Source organism: Ricinus communis, chromosome 9, assembly GCF_019578655.1.
Source record: "Ricinus communis isolate WT05 ecotype wild-type chromosome 9, ASM1957865v1, whole genome shotgun sequence".
Lineage (NCBI taxonomy): Eukaryota > Viridiplantae > Streptophyta > Magnoliopsida > Malpighiales > Euphorbiaceae > Ricinus > Ricinus communis.
Window position 1 is genome coordinate 5,056,352 of NC_063264.1, and position 15,984 is coordinate 5,072,335.

At 35.3% G+C, this 15,984-nt stretch overlaps 2 protein-coding genes across 3 annotated transcripts; one reads left to right on the plus strand and one right to left on the minus strand.

Annotated features, from left to right (window-relative positions):
• Window positions 1–400: 400 nt before the first annotated feature.
• On the plus strand, window positions 401–12,593 carry LOC8265687. The gene is made up of 18 exons (XM_048378823.1): window positions 401–986; window positions 1,318–1,376; window positions 1,564–1,645; window positions 1,768–1,835; window positions 2,634–2,703; window positions 3,110–3,191; window positions 3,445–3,509; window positions 5,560–6,594; window positions 6,700–6,762; window positions 6,852–6,898; window positions 7,390–7,435; window positions 7,534–7,613; window positions 8,300–8,413; window positions 8,535–8,616; window positions 9,289–9,414; window positions 10,247–10,327; window positions 11,885–12,010; window positions 12,212–12,593. The coding sequence occupies exons 1-18, from the start codon at window positions 666–668 to the stop codon at window positions 12,281–12,283; spliced, it is 2,619 nt and encodes an 872-aa protein (XP_048234780.1). The 5' UTR covers window positions 401–665; the 3' UTR covers window positions 12,284–12,593.
• Window positions 12,594–13,846: 1,253 nt separating this feature from the next.
• LOC8265686 (E3 ubiquitin-protein ligase BRE1A) lies at window positions 13,847–15,341 on the minus strand. 2 transcript variants are annotated; one of them, XM_015718567.3, is made up of 2 exons: window positions 14,620–15,341; window positions 13,847–14,192 (listed from the first exon to the last, which is right to left on the minus strand). In XM_015718567.3, the coding sequence occupies exons 1-2, from the start codon at window positions 15,092–15,094 to the stop codon at window positions 13,939–13,941; spliced, it is 729 nt and encodes a 242-aa protein (XP_015574053.1). In that variant the 5' UTR covers window positions 15,095–15,341; the 3' UTR covers window positions 13,847–13,938. The 2 variants fall into 2 exon arrangements, with proteins under 2 accessions (XP_015574053.1, XP_002518193.1); XM_002518147.4 differs by having other exon boundaries at window positions 14,617–15,337.
• Between the last annotated feature and the right edge of the window lie 643 nt (window positions 15,342–15,984).

The window sequence follows — 15,984 nt, forward strand, 5'->3', positions numbered from 1 at the left end:
GAAGGAGGGTTTGTGTGTCTGCCATTTTTGAGAGAAAAACAGTGTGTAGAAAGGAGAAGTTTCTAGGTTTCAAGAGAGTTAGGGAAGTGTAAATGGATGTATTTTTTTTTTTTTTTTAATCTTCTTTGGTTGTAAAAACGATGGCGTCTTTGGGTTATAGGTAGGCGAGGCGTTTTCAGTGGTTGGTGCGATGTCGTTTTTACTCGTGGTTCTAGAGCCTCACAGAACGACACCGTTCTGCTTGGCGAGGGACTGGCGAGGTGTGCGACTATGCAGTGCACGCGTTATTTTACTGCCGAAAAGTACTAAATTACCCTCCAATTGCACTGTTCAATGTAGTGCTGACGCTCTCTCTTTTATTATATACTATTGATTACACTCCATAATAAGCTAAAAAATAAAAATGGTCCGTTGGTGCTGGTCACCATTTGCTACAAAATTCTCAAAGCTTCTTGTTTTCTCCAATTACGTACACGTTCTTGATTCTTTCTTGGCGCTAAAATCTACATCCAGACAAAATAAATAAATAAATTCTCTGAATTCCATTTTCCGTTGGCTAAATAAATAAATAAATAAATAAAAAATGCCATCTTTTTTGCAAAAATTGCCACCATCGCCATTCGCCCTTGCACTAACTGTCCTCTTCCTCTAGCACTGAACAGTCCATGGCTTCTTCTCTTCAAGCTAATCCTCGATTCTATTATTACCGGTTCGGTTCTTCTTCTAGCAAAAATCGGAATTTCAGCTTTCACCGGGGGTTTCGGTTTCCGGTTCGGTTTAGTGGGGTTTTTGAACTAAAAACGAGGAGTGTTCTGAGTAGTAGAGATGGCGCTAACTTAATTGGTTGCTTTTGTAAAGTGAATGATGGTGCGGTTGAGAAGGTTTCTATTGAGGAACAACAGAATGAGATTGAACGGCCTCGTTTTGATATTAATCTTGCTGTTATTCTTGCTGGTTTTGCTTTTGAAGCTTATACAACTCCACCTGTAATTACTTCTCTTAATTACTCTTTTTTAATTCTTTTTCTCTTGTTTCTCATCAAATTCAGCAACCTCATTTGTACTGCTTTTAAGTGGTGAAGTAGAAAATTTTCTTAACAATTATATTAGTAAATAAATAATTGAAATTATTAAGAAATAACAAGCGAAGTTCAGCTCCATAAAAATCATGCTTTCGACTGCATAGTTCGATTCAAAACTTAATGTAACCTTGTTTTTGGAGGTTTCTAGGAGTGGATTTAACGGGAATTAAGAATTGAAATGTTCCAAGGAGTAGAATTTTAATTTTTTTGTTTGTTACTTGGATTCTGTTGTTCAGGAAAAGATTGGTAGGCACGAAGTTGATGCTGCAGGTTGTAAGACTGTGTACCTTTCAGAGTATGTGATCACTTTGCTTTTAAAAGTTAGGCTTAAATGTTACTTTTCCTCTTTGCTGTTGTAGAATAGATGCTTGATACTTCTTCGGTGAATTCTGATTTCTATGGAATTATGAGAACTGTATTTTTACAGCAACTGATAATGCACGGTTCTACTCTTTAAATATAAATGATTTGTCTGTTTGCAGGGCATTCGTGCGAGAGATATACGATGGTCAGTTGTTTATAAAACTGAAAAAGGGTTTGGATTTGCCTGCAATGGATCCATGGGTGCGTCATTATTCGTTTCTGCTCAATTTTTCAGTATTAAATGCTTGCCTCCAATATTTATTTGGCAGAAGTCGAACTCAGATTTTTGCTCCTTGTTTAATCAAATTCTGATGTGCTTCCAGGGAACAAGTGATCCTTACGTGATCATGCAATTGGATAGTCAGGTTGTCAAAAGCAAGGTTAAATGGGGGTACGTTCTTTAATAATATGTTGTCGAGGTTGAATTTATTACTGAGCCTCATCTCTGCCATACACAAATCTTCATAATTTTGAAATGCTGTCCTTTTCAATATGTGCTTGCCCATTGTAGATGACTAATATTTTTCATTAGCTATAAGGGAAGTATATAAAGGACAATTTTTTCCTCAATTTCTTTTGGTATGTTTACTTTTATGCTGCTTTCCCATTATGAGTTCTGAACTTAAGTGGAAGACAGAAGTGCCATGTTCCTTCTGGTTTACTTTTACTTTTCATGGTCTTACTTTCTTTTCTAAAAGATGCAAATATTTCATTTTTTTTGCCTTGTATCTCTATAGTTTTTATGATCCATATTTACCCTCGTCTTTGAATTTTTTCAGTCTTCTAATGTCTCATCTTGGAAAAGCTTTCAAAAAATACCTTGTGAAGTCGGGATCTTCTGTGTTAGAAAAGGAACACAGGGAAATTCGGTGCTAAGTGCTACTATATTTTCTCTTTTTTACTCACTTGAGTAATGGCTATTGCTTGGCAGAAATTTTTTGATGATGCTCACGGCATGGTCGCAAAATAGAGAAATGAACTGGAAAATTTCTCCAAACTGTTTTTAGTATTTGAAGTAAAAAACATCCATGTTGCTTCACAAAAATCGTGATTTATTGTTTTCTTCCTGAATCATATATATTCTTTGTGCTTTTCTAATTGTGGCATCAGCAGAAGAGAATTGTTGCTAGTTTGCCCTGTGGCTTTTAGCAATTATTAGTGATTTATGTATTATGATGAATGATGTCAGGAAAAGGGAACCAACTTGGAATGAGGACTTCACTTTCAATATTAAGCAGCATGCAACAAAAAATCTTCAGGTCTGTACTTGTTCTTTTGAATTTCTACTCATGTGGAAATCACTTTTAATATCTTTCAAATTCCAATGTTTCCCATCCTGTTTCTTTTTAGTTGCTGCCCAACATAATTGCAGTAATGAATTAATGTTGATCACTTCTTATCATCTGCTTCTTCATCTTGTTGCCTTTGAGTCTACTGTCTCCACTGCTAGCATGAAAAAGGATGATTTGACAATTACTTATTCCATTACCTTCTGCATTTGTTCAGTGCCAACACAGGGAGTGATTTCAAATTGTGTGATAGAAATGCATGACCTTTATCAGTTCTTGTCTTTGGAGTTTCAGAAAATGCATGTGGTAGAATGAGATATCATGGAGTTATTTATAAATTGCAACATATTCTCTCACATGCAATAGTGAACTTCAGGTTGCAGCTTGGGATGCAAACCTTGTAACTCCACATAAACGCATGGGTAATGCATCTATTATCCTCGAGTGCCTATGTGATGGTGAGTATATATACATAATTTTTGCACTTTTTAATTTCAAAATTGATGGCTCATTTCGACCTAGAGCTGGTGTTTATGCTGTAAGTAAAATATGGGAAACTTAGACAATATTTCTGCTATGAACTGGATGATTACACTAGTTTTGAGTTCATTCTGTAAGTATTCTGCATACTACTGTTTAGCAGATTGACTTTGGATACAGGGACAGCTTTTTTTTTTTACTTAAAATTCGATAAACAATGTGTTTTTCTAGGGAACTTGCATGAGGTGCTGGTGCAATTGGAAGGTATGGGTGGCGGTGGAAAGTTACAGGTAGAGGTAAATTCCTGTGGCAAAAGAAAATTTTACTGTTGGTGAAAAGCTGCTTAGGAAAAAAAAGAATGCTCCTATGCTTTCTTTCTTGTTGATTTTTGTATGCACCTTACTACCTCCAGATGGCTGACAAAGCAGTATTATTTTATATGTGAGACAATTATTCATGGTGGATTCTAGCAACATTTGACAATTATTTTCTTAATTGCCAATTTCGAGAAATTAGAATTTATTTCATTTTCTATAAGGAAAGGGTTATTCATAACAAGTCTGTTTATAGGCCTAATTGAAAAGTTCCACTGTTTTTCACTTTCTTTTTGCATAACTTTGGTGTTTGTCAAGATCTTCCTGTTTGTGGTGGTCTTTTGGTCTCTTTTTCATATCTCAAACGCATCAATCTTGTCCAAGCTACTGCCTACCTTTTTTTATGCTGAGTTAATACTACAAACATTATTCTTAAAGCATCTCTTGTATGATCATGCTTTTGTAGGAGATTGCAAATATGACAGAATTTCTTCTTCTCTTTGTGGTCCAACATCTTGTTCAGGGACCATCCACTGCTGCTTGTTGGTTAATTATTATTTGCCAAATATGTTTCGTGTGATGAAGTTTTGAGCATCACAAACTTCCTATGCCTAGGAACTTGCATATGATGGCTTAAAATAATGAAGGCCATGAAAGTAAATGTTTGTTCCAATGCCATGAAATTGATACAATTGTAGTGATTTGCTTCACTGCTAAATTTTGGAAAGCAAGAAAAGAACTGTGATAGGAGTCTCCAGTAGAATGGAATTCCACCTTTTTTAAGGTAGTAGGAACTGCTCTTTGACATGCACGATTGTGAAAACTTTTCATCTGCAGCTCTCCTGATGACCAATTATGCAGTTTGCCAGATGCCCTTAACCAACATAGTGTCTTATCCAATTTGTAGTTCTTAAATGTTACATGTGTGCTTTGCCTACAGTTACATTATGTTAGCTCTTTAGGATAAGTATACTGCCTACAGTGGTCTTCTTGTCAAAATTATATTTCTTCACATGAAGGAAAAGCAAAAAGTCGACATCTCTTCCTTTTCCTGTTTATTTTTGGGACTTTATTTCCTCTTTTTGTGCCCAAAACTTTGATAATATTTCTATATTTCATACATCATGTTTCAACATGGATAGAGGAGTGGCTAACTTGTATGCACAACCATAATGCCTGATGCATGGAGGTTCTCTGAATTTAAGGTAACAGTTCTGCTTCTTGTGCATTTTTCTTGCCCTGCGGTGCACGTTTTGTTGATTACATGCTGTTTAATGTTCTATTTTTGCATGGTTATTGTATCAACGAGCAATCTCACTAAAATTTTGGTTGTTTTTAGATTGCATTCTGTTGTGCATGTGTAACCTTGTCTTATTTTCATATTTTGTGATTTTGCAGAAGATGTGGCAATTTGTGCATAGGGAAGCTAGATGAGAAGGGATAAGGTCCTCAGAAAATAATGGCTGTTATAGAGGGAAACAAAAAAGACCAGGATTATAGACAATTAGTAAGCACAACAATTATGGTGAACCAGTAATGGTCAATCATGTTGGCGAAGTCTATTGGAGAACGGGGAACTTCTGGTTGAGATTTATAAAATTCAATGATTGTTTACCATGAGTCCTTTCTTAGTTGTATAAGGATGGATCTTGCTGTGTTATGTTTTCTTTAAATTGAATGATATGATCATGTTGTTTGAGTCATACATGGTCTTTTCCTTCTCCACAAGATAGTGCTTTGGGAAACAGTGCTATGAGAAAATTGGTCAGGGCAAGATGTTATAGGAGCAAGATACAATATACTTTGAGTGGTATGTAAATGTTTTATAGCATGCAAAGACTTCACTTTTGTGCTGTAAATTGCACTGCTCTCAGCTTATGAAGGAAGTTCTTTTTATGTTAGGGACTTTCAGTGCTCTCATGTTTTGCAGATACATTCATTAATAGCTTAGTTCAGTAAAATTTAGACTTCCAACTGAGTCCCATTTTATCCAATATTTCTTATTGCTGGCTACCTACTGATGAGGTTTCAGGTTAAGTATAAAACTTCTAGTGAAATTGAAGAAGAAAAAAAGTGGTGGAGGATTCCCCTTGTTTCAGAATTTCTTCGGAGAAATGGTTTTGATTCTGCATTGAAAGTGGTCTCTGGCTCTGAGAGTGTTCCAGCACGTCAATTCGTAGAATATGCTTTTGGCCAATTGAAGTCATTCAATGATGCATACCTTGCCAAGGATCGATTTTCAAACAATAATGGCTCAGAAGTTGCAAGCAATTCCAACAATTCTATAGCATCAGAAAACATTTCAGGATCTTCTTTGGATAACCAAAGTTGCAGTGGAGAAAGCCCTTCACAGATAGAGAAAGTTTCAGAAGCCTCTTTGGATAATACAAATGGCGGGGAAGAAAGTAATTTAGAGTTGTCCCACACTGATAATGGTGGCTTAGTCAGTCATGCGGCGGAATTGGTGACAAAAGCTGGTGGGAGTATGCAATCAGATAAACAATTTTGGAAGAACTTAGCTGAAGTTGTTAACCGAAGTGTTGTTCAGAAACTCGGTCTCCCTGTTTCTATGGAATTAAAGTGGGATGGGTTTGACTTATTGAACAAGATTGGGTTGCAGTCACAAATGATCGCTGAAGCAGGTTATATTGAATCAGGACTTGCAACGTGTGAAGATCAGGGTATTGACGGTGATAAAAGTGGCCTGCCATCCATTAGCACAATTCAGTCTTCACTTCCAGATATAAAAAAGGCAACAGAGGATTTATTAAAGCAAACTGATTCTGTTTTAGGGGCACTGATGGTTTTGACAGCAACAGTTTCTAAATTAAATAAAGAAGCACGGATCTCTGGAACGAGTTCTTCTGAGAGTGAGAAATCTATTAGCTCACTGGATGTGCCTGCATTGGATGAGAAGAAAGCTGAGGAGATGAGAGCACTATTTTCAACTGCAGAGAGTGCGATGGAGGCTTGGGCAATGCTTGCTACTTCACTGGGCCATCCAAGTTTCGTTAAGTCTGAATTTGAGAAACTATGCTTTTTAGATAATGCATCCACAGATACACAGGTAAGCTTTTAGATTAGAAGAAAAAGAAGAATATTATATTGATTTTTTGTGGTAAAACACCAGAAGATTGTGTTTGGTCGATCATTAAGTTATTGGAAGCAACAGGTTGCAATTTGGCGTGATTCTGCACGAAAAAGATTAGTTGTTGCTTTCAGGGGGACAGAACAAGTATGTCATTTCTACTTACTGATCTCTAGGTGACATGTCATTAGCTATCTATTAGAAATGCTTATGGGCTGGTTTTTTTTTTTTTTCAGTCAAAATGGAAGGACTTGCGAACTGATTTAATGCTAGCTCCTGCTGGGTAATGCCAAATATCTAGCTCATCCTCATTGCCTTGTTCATATATGTGGTTTCTTTTACTTTCGGGATTTTGTTTTTCTTTTTACATCTTACTGGTTTTTTTACTTTTGTGAAATTGGTGCTTTACTGGATTTGTGCCCATATAATTTGATTTGGAAGTGAAAATTTCTCAATAGGTGTGACGGATATCCTTTGTCAAATTAAAAGAAAAATGTAAATGTGATTAGCTTTCAAACAGGCAATATCTGATAATGTAATGGCATAGAGTTACCTTCTAGTAATTGATGAATGCAATTATTATGTTTCATTAAAATTGTCAAATTCATTGCAACAGGCGTATTACATCTAACCCATTATTTTTCCTTTATGTTGTATGGTTATTCACTTGGGTTCTGGAAGTAATTCAACTTCTGTCTTTCCTCATTATTTTGTTTACTCATCTATCCATATTATTTTTCTTTTCTAATGCTGACTTCTATTAATCTTCTATAGCCTAAATCCTGAAAGGCTTGGTGGAGATTTCAAGCAAGAAGTTCAGGTATGCACACACCAAATTGGTTGTTATTTGTATGGGATATACAATGTGCACTGTTGCCAAAGTATATGATATAGTTGATACTGCTGTAACTTGATCAGGTTCATAGTGGTTTTTTAAGTGCATATGATTCGGTCAGGATAAGGATCATCTCCACCATTAAACTGGCAATTGGTTATATGTAAGTTGTACTTCTCATCCTTCTTTACTATCTTTACTCATGCATGAACTAAGCGTCCATGATGGATAAGGAAAATGATTTGAGTAAACCCCTATAACTTTTTGGTAGAATCATCTAGCTTCTGTTTTACCTGGGGATTTGTCTCATTCTGTTGTATTAATGTGCTATATGAATCGACTCGCCACTTTTGCTGAGGTATTTTTATTGACATAAACACAACAAGGTTACATGTATGAAATCTGTGCCAATGACTGCAAAAATTTTGGATGCTGCATGCACATGCGCTCACTCTGAAGGAGAGAAGGTATGATAGAGATCCGGTTCAAGAAAGAGAAAGCATAAAATATAGATACACAAAAGGCGGGTGCAAATCTATTTCTCAAACTTCACAACATGAGAACTCCACTGGAATCATTCTGGAGTGTGCTAGTATCGGATTTGTAATATGTGATCCTTTCTTATATAAATATGAGGTTCTTACCTTTCTGGATGAGTTAGCTTGTAATTGCATTTTTTCAATGCTTAGACCTTTTGGTTTTAAAGTGGATCCTTTTTTATAAGTTATGTTGTTTGAATAACATCTAATGGACTCAAAGGAGTACTGATGCATTTCTCTCTACGATAGTAGATTACCTTCAAATGTCAACTTATCAGTTAATTTATTTCCGTTTTTGTTTTGCTGACAGTGATGATGGAGCTGAACCACCAGTTAAATGGCATGTTTATGTTACAGGTCATAGTTTGGGTGGTGCATTAGCCACCCTCCTTGCTCTTGAACTTTCATCAAGTCAGCTATCAAAGTGAGTTTTTTCTTCCTCCATTTAGGTACTAAATGTCGGCAAGTACCCTGCAACTGCAAGCAAGCAGTTTTTTACAATGTATCCAATGTATGTATTGACCTCTATTCATTGTGTGCCTCAGGCGTGGTGCAATTTCAGTGACTATGTATAACTTTGGATCTCCTAGAGTTGGTAACAGAAGATTTGCAGAACTTTATAATCAGGTAATAGAAAATTTTATTATTAAAGTGATGCCATTCATTTGGAATACAATTTAGGATTCTATCAGTACTCTTCACTTCTTCTTATGAGATTTGTTCATAAATTTTAAGGATCAACCATTCCAATTTGTAGAAGGTTGAAAATTGCTAGGAATATAAGTTGTTTTTTTTTTTTTTCTTTTTTTCTCCTAGTTTACAATAAGGTTCACTAATTCCATCCATGTTTCTCCTATAAATTTTCACAATCCGTATCTGACACAATCAATATACCAAAACATATGTTGAATCCTGAAGCTTGAATCTTAGGCTAACCTACATTATAGTCTTCAAATAAATAAGCAATGCTTGATATATCCCTCTATGAATCATATAATCAAACTAATTGTGCAGTAGTCTGGATGTGCAACTTCAGCCTTTGTCTCTATAGATCACTATCCACTCCTGTCAAAAATCTTATTTTTGTCCTTCAATCAACCCGATTATGATATTGAACAACATAGATAGACATCACTTGGATGCAAGAACCTTGTGTATTGCTCGGCTTTTAGTTTAGCACGTGCATTTGTGTGTACAATTTTAATTACGAATGCTTAGCTCAGTTAGGGTTCTTGTTATCTGGAGCTCTGAAATTATTGTTGGGAGTGTTTGATAAACTTTTAATGCTCACTGTTGCAGAAAGTTAAAGACACTTGGAGAGTTGTGAACCACAGAGATATCATACCAACAGTTCCTCGCTTGATGGGATATTGCCATGTGGCTCGGCCTGTTTATCTAGCAGCTGGAGAACTAAAAGATGCTTTGGTGAGTTGCTTTTCATACAACCAATATTCTATGAATGTCAAAAGGTTGTGAAATTTACTTGGTGCTGAATGAGTAATCTTCTTGATGTTCACTTTGAATGTACCATTCACCTCTACACTCTCTCTTCTGTGGATTGGGGAGATGGTTTCCTCCTTAGGTTGCAATGCCTTCAAATGAAGCTAATTCCTTAACTTATAGCATTATGCAAAGACTTTGGATCAATCAATATCATTTATGATAATAACTCAACTGCCTTTGTATATTTGAAAACTCTATGCAGCTTTACTGTTGCTTCCAGGCATTTATTTAGAAATACTGCACCAACCATGCATCAGGCTAATTTTTTTCCCTTGGATCCTGAAATAATTGAAACATTTCAAGAAACAATTCTTTTACATTTAATCTTGCTTTTTCTTCAAGTTGTTGCAAGCTCTTGTGGAGCTGCATCATTCATCAAAATCTTCAAGTTATTATTTTGCAAGTTAAAGAGGACTAGTAGTTTGCATCTTCTTGTAAACTGATTTTGGTGTTTGGTTTAAATTTTCCTTTCTCTTTCTGGGTTAGCATGTTGGAACTATAGCTTATTAAATTGTATAAGTTTATTATCACAATAGATATATAGACCAAGTCTGTGCGAAACAATCAGAGTGGGATTTTTCTTCGTAACACTGATTTTCTTACTTCAATTGACATTACCGGGCACATCTTAAAATATGCAGCAACATGGTATAGAGGCTGGACAACAAATGATGATTGCAATATATGTAGTTCCATTTCCAAATTAGTTTCTGACTGCAGCTAGTTATTGGTTTGTTAAAATTTTTCCACTCAGGAAAATCTGGAGCTTTCAACAGATGGTTACCAAGTCGATGTGATTGCAGAATCGACACCAGAGGTTCTTGTCCAAGAATTTGTACGTTTCTTGTGCTTACTTGTACTTTTGTTCCTTTTAAGTTCCAATATTTACGATTATTGATATGATTAACCCAGATGGTAAGTGTAAGAAATACAAAGCAAATAGAATCCTGTTATAATTAGTTTCTCATTTAGGACCCAATGTGTAAGTTTTTGCTGTGGTACAGCTTTTGTGATTTAGTATAAATATAATGGTATAGGATATAGTGAGGAGAGTCATAGCAAATATATTGGAGTTAAATAGAACTTTGGAACAGTGAGAATCCCCACAAAATTATTTGAGTTGTTTTCTTAATGAACCGAATATTGAGGTTCTGATGCCAGAGCATGTTGTTGGATTCTTTCCTCATTTGTCCTTAATTAATTTGTTTTGTGTGCGCTATAGATAGAAATTAGCGCTTCTGCTAGCAGACTCTTAAAATTCATGGTCTCATCTACTGATGGCACGGTCTCTTTCAATTCTGCCCATAAGCAGACATAAGAACATCATGCTACCCTAGGGTTAAACCCTGCATACAATTGGTCGTGCATGTGATGATGAAAAAAGGGAATATATATATATATATATATAGGAATATTTAAAAGCCTTGATGTAAAAGTAAGAACAATAATGATGATTATGAATGTTTAAGCAGATGTTTGTATACCGCTTGACAGGTCACAAGAAATGCTAATATATACAACTGTTTCAGTTGTCAATGACAATCTGTCTACTGATGTTTAATGGGGCATAGTCCAGAAGGGTAGCTCGATTTGATGCCTTGTTTGAATGAAGTAGAGGTTTATAATTAATACGAGAAATATGAAGCTTGGTTTGTGTAGAAGAAGTTGACATCCAGTACGATCAATGTCTTGGTAATGGGAATACCGTGGGGCATAGTACGATCAGTTGTCGATGACAATCTGTCTATTGATGTTTACTGTCTACAATTTTACTGTAGTGACAGTAAAAAGAATAAATACAAGTAAACTAACTAATAATTGTCCAATCTGACCGGTTTTCTTAAGAAAACTAGTTTCTCTATAGAGGAAGTTACCATGTTCAGATATGTTGTTGAACTTTACTTTTCTTATCACATTTTAAATACAATAACAGGGTAGGTATCTCATTGTCCAAGAAGTTACTTCCTTGGAACTGTAATTTGTTTGTAGCATTTGATCTATTTCCTGTGATTTATCTCCTTCCCAAAAAAATCGATTTTCTCAAATTGATAGAAGAGAAGGTGTCATGTGCATACTTTTCTTTCATTGGTGTTCCAATATAATGTCAAATGATCAAAATGCCTAGCATAGATAGAGAACAATCTTATCCTTTCATCGTGATCTCTAGGAACTTGAAATTTTTACCATGATATGTACTTTGACATTACACATGTGCATTACAATTTTTCTTTTAAAACTTCAAATGCATGACTTGTTAGATTATTGTATATTACTTTGTTGTTTCTTTTCTTAAATAGTACCTAAACCACTGGCACCCTTTTCCCTATATGCTTATATTTACTTGAGATTAATTTCTGTCATTGATGAGTATGATTGCAAACATTTTATACAGATGAAAGGAGAGAAGGAGCTTATTGAAAAGATATTGCAAACTGAAATCAATATATTCCGGGCTCTTCGAGATGGTACTGCACTTATGCAGCATATGGAGGATTTCTATTACATTACATTGCTCGAGGTAAATGTCATCTAGTTTCTGAGCACAAATTATATCAGTGGACTCTTCTCTCTCTTTAGTTTCCTCCATGGTTACTGTTACAAGTGTAGCAATAATTTGCTTTCGTTGGAGGTTCATTGGGGGATTAAACTGAAATATGATGTGCGTTCCCACAAGCTACCTAAGAAAAAACTATTAAAATGTATTGTGGCTTTTCTCCAGAGTGTAAGATCGAATTACCAGACTGCCAGGAGGCAAGAAAGCAATGAACAGGATAGGATATCGATCAGCTAAGAAGATAGCACATCTGAACGCCAGTAGCTGGAGCCTTGTCCGTATATCTTTCCAACAGTTCCTTTTTTATTTGTTCTTCTCTTTTGAGAAGACTATTTACTGTAGTTATTACAGAACACTTTTGCACTTGTCAGGCAAGCTATACATAAAGTCCTGTAGGATTATAATGGAAAGAATACTTGTACAGGCATACGAGGGAAACAAAAAATTGCACAGGACATTCTGGGGCGGTGCTATTGCTGCACCCTATTTTGTTAAGACCAAATAGAAATACTATCTTACCATCATTAAAAGAAATTATTAACTCATATATCTTTAGCACCATGATTAAATTGTAATATTCTTTTACATGCTTTAATAGAGAAAATAATCTTTTGGTTTGTCTTTAAAAGATTTTATTTGCTCAAATTATATATTTGATATTAAAAATAAATAATAATTATATTTAGTTTAATTAGTGGATATCCATATAGACCTGCGGGTCTTGGTCTCATTGTCTCTTAATAATGTATCCCTACCACTGCATTTCAGCTATAAGCCTAAGAGAGAATTCGTTTTCTCCATTATTGTGTCCCATAAAAGCTTTTTTTTTTTTTTTTTTGTGATTTGGATTCTGTAACAAAAATAAAGTCATTTATTGAAAGTTTCTACCGTTGGATATCCTGATAAAATGTCTCTGTAATTGTGGAAATAGGAAAGTGCAAATTAAACAATCGAAATAGAAAGCAAATTCTTGAATCCTTTAGATGGCCTACTCTGAGATTAAATGTATGTATCCTCTAACTACTCTCTTTTTTGGTAGTGACTGACCCAACTGTAAAATCACTTCCAAAATAGAAAATGGTTTCAGAATACATTTAATTTCAAAGTTGGTCACCTAATTTTCAAGATGATGACCAGACATATTTATCACATATCTCCTTACAGAATCTGCACTGATTTTTTGAAACCAGGGAAAAAGAAGAAGAAGAAGAAGCACGGTCTCTTCTCTTGTACTTAAAGTCGTATTAGAGGTGGGCAAGATATGATGTGAGCTTACAAATCCCAACTTTGGAAAAGAAAAAATAAGTTCATTAAAAACTGGGTTCTAGTGTTTAAAGTGGCACTGAACAGACAGGGTCTTGGCATTACTATTTTCAGACTTCTTATAAAGGAGCTATATATTTTAGGAAAGCCTTTTCAAGAGACTTGTATACATAGGACTTGAGTTACAGTTTGAAGGAGAAGATTAAGGTTAAAACGATGGTTCTGAAAGAGAAATATTGTAGTAGCATTGCAGTGGCAAAGAACAAGAACTTACTTTGGCACGTTTTTAGAAACTTCTCTGGTGAAGCACAATTTTATGGGACCATGGATAACATTTATCGATATGAGGTTAGGTCAACTAGAAGCATAGCTAGGGATGGGGAGGAGAAGCAAATTTATTAACCTAGGTCTGTCTTTCATGGGTGCCCCACTTTTTCTTCTTCTTTTCCTTCTTACGAAGAGTATTGCATCTCATATTATTTATTCTAGACAAGACAATATTTCTTGTAGTTGGTGCATTCTTTGACTATCAAGCAATTATGGGTATGCAAAGTTGCAAGTTTATACTGTCCTGAACTTTAATTCATACAACCTACCAGAAGATAGAACTCTCAATATTACATGAAAAGCTATGCTTTTCTAGCCTGTTTCACAAGTACTGCCAACTTGGGTTTGCTAGGAGGGTAACTTGGTGAGTTCTTACTGCTCATGATTCTCAAGCTTTGCCTCAGTATATCAACCTCTCTTGCTCTCTTGTACTCTTCATGCTCCACTAAAGCTAATCTTGCTTTTAGCTCCTCAATTGTTTCATCCTTTGCTTTCACTTCCATCTTTAGCTCTTCAATCATTTCTTCCTCCTCTGCTTTCCAATACAGTCCATCTCCTACAAAAGTAATTAATACCAAATTGCAAGGATATGCCATTAATTAGAAACTTGACCTTGTTCTGTACTAGCACAAAAAAACTCATTGAACTTGTTTGTATGATCTTTTAGCTATTCATTAAACCTTGTTCACTAGATTCTAAAATGCCCATCTGGCTAATGCCTGCCAATCAGAATGTGAATGTGCAAAGAAAGAGATAATAACTTAAACCCGAAATCTTTCTGCTATTGAGATGACAATATGACATGAAATAAAGTGGATCAATAGAGCATGTTCAGTGTCCTCTAGTAATAATTTTGTGCAGAAATGATGCATACATGTACTTGTGCATGCATATGTCCAACGTAGCCTCCTTTTTCTATGACTGTATCTGAAAATATATGTGAATTCATGCGTGTAAGAAAAGATAAGAAAGAGATGCACCACGATGAGTTCTTTGAATGAGATCATCAAGCTCAGTCTTGATGGCAAGATACAGTTTCTTCCACTTATCTACAGCTTCATCTCTCCACACTCTCTCTTCCCTCATTTGCTCCACCAAGAAGCTAGAAGCAGTAACAGTAGCAGCAGTATTCCCTGATAATGAAAATAGCCAATTTTTCTCATCTTTCTCTCCAACAAAGGATCCGTCTTCCATTCCTCTAATCATTTCTTCCTTCTCTTCTAACATCTTTTTCAGTCTCTTCACTTCCTCTTTAAGCTTCTTCCTTTCTTGCTTCCATTCACCTTCTTTAAACGCAAACACCATCATGTCTCTCTCATAAGCTCTATTCTCTTTCTCTCTCTCACACAGTATGGCTTTGATTTCCCCTTGAAGAAGCCTTACTTTTTCTGCTAGACCTCTCAGATCTTTCTCACATTGATTGCTGTAGCTCTTTTTCTTGGCACCAAAACAATCCATAACTAGGTTTTTCTTTTCTTTTGCTCTTCCTCACTTTTTGCCTCCTTTCTTGAAAATAGCGATATATCACTCTTAAGCTACTAGCAGTGGAGATAAATCTTTCTTTCTTAATTACAGCTTGATATAAAGAAAAGAAAGAGGAGAAAGAGACAGAGATATGGTGGGGTTTTGGGTTAGCCAGAAAAGAAGTGTGTGAATAACATAAATTCTCTGCAGAGGCTCCTAAGAGCTGCCCATCAAAATCAAATATATATCTCTCTAGAAATTGAATTATTGAAGTGATATATAGCAAAAAAAGATTATTCATAAACCCGTGAAGAGGACTGTCTATGTCTAATGTCTAATTTATACACAAAAAAGTGATGTGCACAAGAAATGTAAGGAAATATATGGACATATATTCTGCCTATTCACATGCATTATTTTTGGAGGACCAACATAGAATGAGAGATGCATATAGAATTCACAATCCAATTATTAACCTATATAATGACATCTTTAAATTGGTAGTGCCTTCTTTTCAAGGGCAGTATGCATAATTATAACTTGGTACTTGAGCATATTTTACACACTATGATGGCCCTAGCTATCCTAATTAATATGGAGAATAAAACGTTTCCATTATTTGCAATTCCCAATTATTCTATGTATTTGTGTGTCTGTATATATATATATCTATACATATGTAATCATTTGAAAGTATAACTGGATACTCAAGTTCATTGTGGAATACTTGGTTTGTAAATAAAAAATAAAATAAAATAGTCCATTGTCGGTGGTGCAAGAATGAGAGGCCAAGTTTGTATCATGGCTGTAATTTCAAGTGCCAAAACTTACTGATCTTTCTAGAATGGATGTGAACTAGTAATTGCTAATTATAGAATGACTTG

Excerpts from the sequence above, each read along its gene's own strand:
- LOC8265686 (XM_002518147.4), bottom strand. The coding sequence starts at position 15,094 with ATGGATTGTTTTGGTGCCAAGAAAAAGAGCTACAGCAATCAATGTGAG. Across the intron at positions 14,193-14,616 it reads CATTCAAAGAACTCATCGTG|GAGATGGACTGTATTGGAAA; the intron begins GTGCATCTCTTT and ends TTACTTTTGTAG.
- LOC8265687 (XM_048378823.1), top strand. The coding sequence starts at position 666 with ATGGCTTCTTCTCTTCAAGCTAATCCTCGATTCTATTATTACCGGTTC. Across the intron at positions 6,595-6,699 it reads ATGCATCCACAGATACACAG|GTTGCAATTTGGCGTGATTC; the intron begins GTAAGCTTTTAG and ends TGGAAGCAACAG. Across the intron at positions 7,436-7,533 it reads ATTTCAAGCAAGAAGTTCAG|GTTCATAGTGGTTTTTTAAG; the intron begins GTATGCACACAC and ends TAACTTGATCAG.